This window comes from Sinocyclocheilus anshuiensis, unplaced genomic scaffold (assembly GCF_001515605.1).
Source record: "Sinocyclocheilus anshuiensis isolate Anshui unplaced genomic scaffold, SAMN03320099.WGS_v1.1 scaffold184, whole genome shotgun sequence".
NCBI lineage: Eukaryota > Metazoa > Chordata > Actinopteri > Cypriniformes > Cyprinidae > Sinocyclocheilus > Sinocyclocheilus anshuiensis.
The window spans coordinates 324,357-326,273 of NW_015557077.1; the positions used below are offsets into that span (position 1 = coordinate 324,357).

Sequence of the window (1,917 nt, forward strand, 5' to 3'; positions counted from 1 at the left end):
CTACTAACTACTTAAAAAAAATAATAATAATAATCAAAACATTTAAATATTAATGCCTAAATTTAAAATGTATTTATTTGAACTGCATATAAAGTTTCCAGTACATTAAAATGTTTATAAATCTGTTTTAAGGAGCAATAAAACATTATTTTCAAATGCCTCCAAATTATAATAAAAATAAATCAATAGAAACATGACTTTAATATATTATATTATTATATTATATTATTAATAATATAGAAAAATAATAAATAAAAATGCCTAAGTTTAAGATTTATTTAAATTATTTTTTTTATTAAAATTTATTTGCGAATATTTTCACAATGTGCTCCTTCAAACTGGTTAGAATCAACATGAATCTGTTCACTGTGAAAACAATTACATTTCTTCAGTTTAAAAGTATGAACATGGTTAACACGGCTAGCTGGAACAAGCAATATTTCATTAGTTTGTTAGCATCATAATGCACATGAGGTAACGTTTAGTGGGTTATTAACAGAACCAAAGCCTCACCACTTGCAGCAGCGCGAGGTACCCGGCGCCCACGTTGTCGAAGTTGACCTTGACTTTGGTCCAGTAGTACTGCGTGCTGTTCATCTCCAAGCACTCGCTCTTGTTGTTGATGAAGGAGGCGTTGAAGATGAAGCCGGTGCGGTTGACGCAGCGGCCGAACTTCCCGGCGAACAGGTTGACTCCCATGATGCTGAAGATCAGCCAGAAGATCAGACACACCAGCAGCACGTTCATGATGGACGGGATCGCGCCGATCAGAGCGTTCACCACCACCTGATGCAAACAGAGCAGAATCAAACCCAGCAAACACAGCTTTCTGAGATCAGATCAGAAACCCTCAGCGACTGGCATTTACACGCTCGCTCGAAAACCCCTGATAACATACAGCGAGTGTCAGAGCACTTTGCATTTACTGCCATTCATAAAACATGAACATTATCACAAGCTCAACTCTACTGGATCCAACGCATCAGAGAAGAGTGTTTAACAGTAAATTTAACAGAAACATGCCTAGGTCACGTTTCACCCCAGAATTTAAATAAATGTGACCCTGCAGCACAAAAGCAGTCTTAAGTCGCTGGGGTCTATTTGTAGCAATAGCCAACAATACATTGTATGGGTCAAAATTATACATTTTTCTTTTATGCCAAAAATCATTAGGATATTAAGTGAAGATCATGTTCCATGAAGATATTTAGTAAATTTCCTACCGTAAATATATCAAAACTTAATTTTTGATTAGTAATATGCATTGCTAAAATATTGTCCGATCCTAACAAACCATACATCGATGGAAAGATTATTTATTCAGATTTCAGCTGATGTATAAATCTCAATTTTGAAAAATTGACACTTATGACCCATTTTGTGGTCCAGGGTCACATATATGTTTTTAGGAGCAATAAAATATTATTTTCATGACAAAAAATACCCCCAGATTCTTGCTAGTGTAATGCACAATAAATAAATAAATAAAAATCAATTTGTAAAAATAAAGTATATTTTATAAAACAGTAATTTAATATTAATTAAGCATTAATGCTTTTCTGTATATTATTATATGTGACCCTGGACCATAAAACCAGTCATAAGGGTCAATTTTTCCGAAATTAAAATTTATGCATCATCTGAAAGCTGAATAAATAAGGTTTCCATTGATGTATGGTTTGTTAGGATCGGACAATATTTGGCTGAGATACAACTATTTGAAAATCTGGAATCTGAGGGAGCAAAAAAATCAAAACATTGAGAAAATCATCTTTAAAGTTGTCCAAATGAAGTTCTTAGCAATGCATATTACTAATCAAAAATTAAGTTTTGATATATTTACGGTAGGAAATTTACAAAATATCTTCATGGAACATGATCTTCACTTAATATCCTAATGATTTTTGGCATAAAAGA

The 1,917-nt window shown here is 33.0% G+C and overlaps 1 protein-coding gene across 1 annotated transcript in view; it reads right to left on the reverse strand.

The window, feature by feature from the left end:
* LOC107676826 (sodium channel protein type 4 subunit alpha) overlaps positions 1 to 1,917 on the reverse strand; it is a 226,579-nt gene that overhangs the window by 26,131 nt on the left and 198,531 nt on the right. Inside the window, 1 exon segment of the mRNA XM_074186965.1 lies at positions 514 to 786. Within this exon segment, the coding sequence (XP_074043066.1) occupies positions 514 to 786 (273 nt within the window).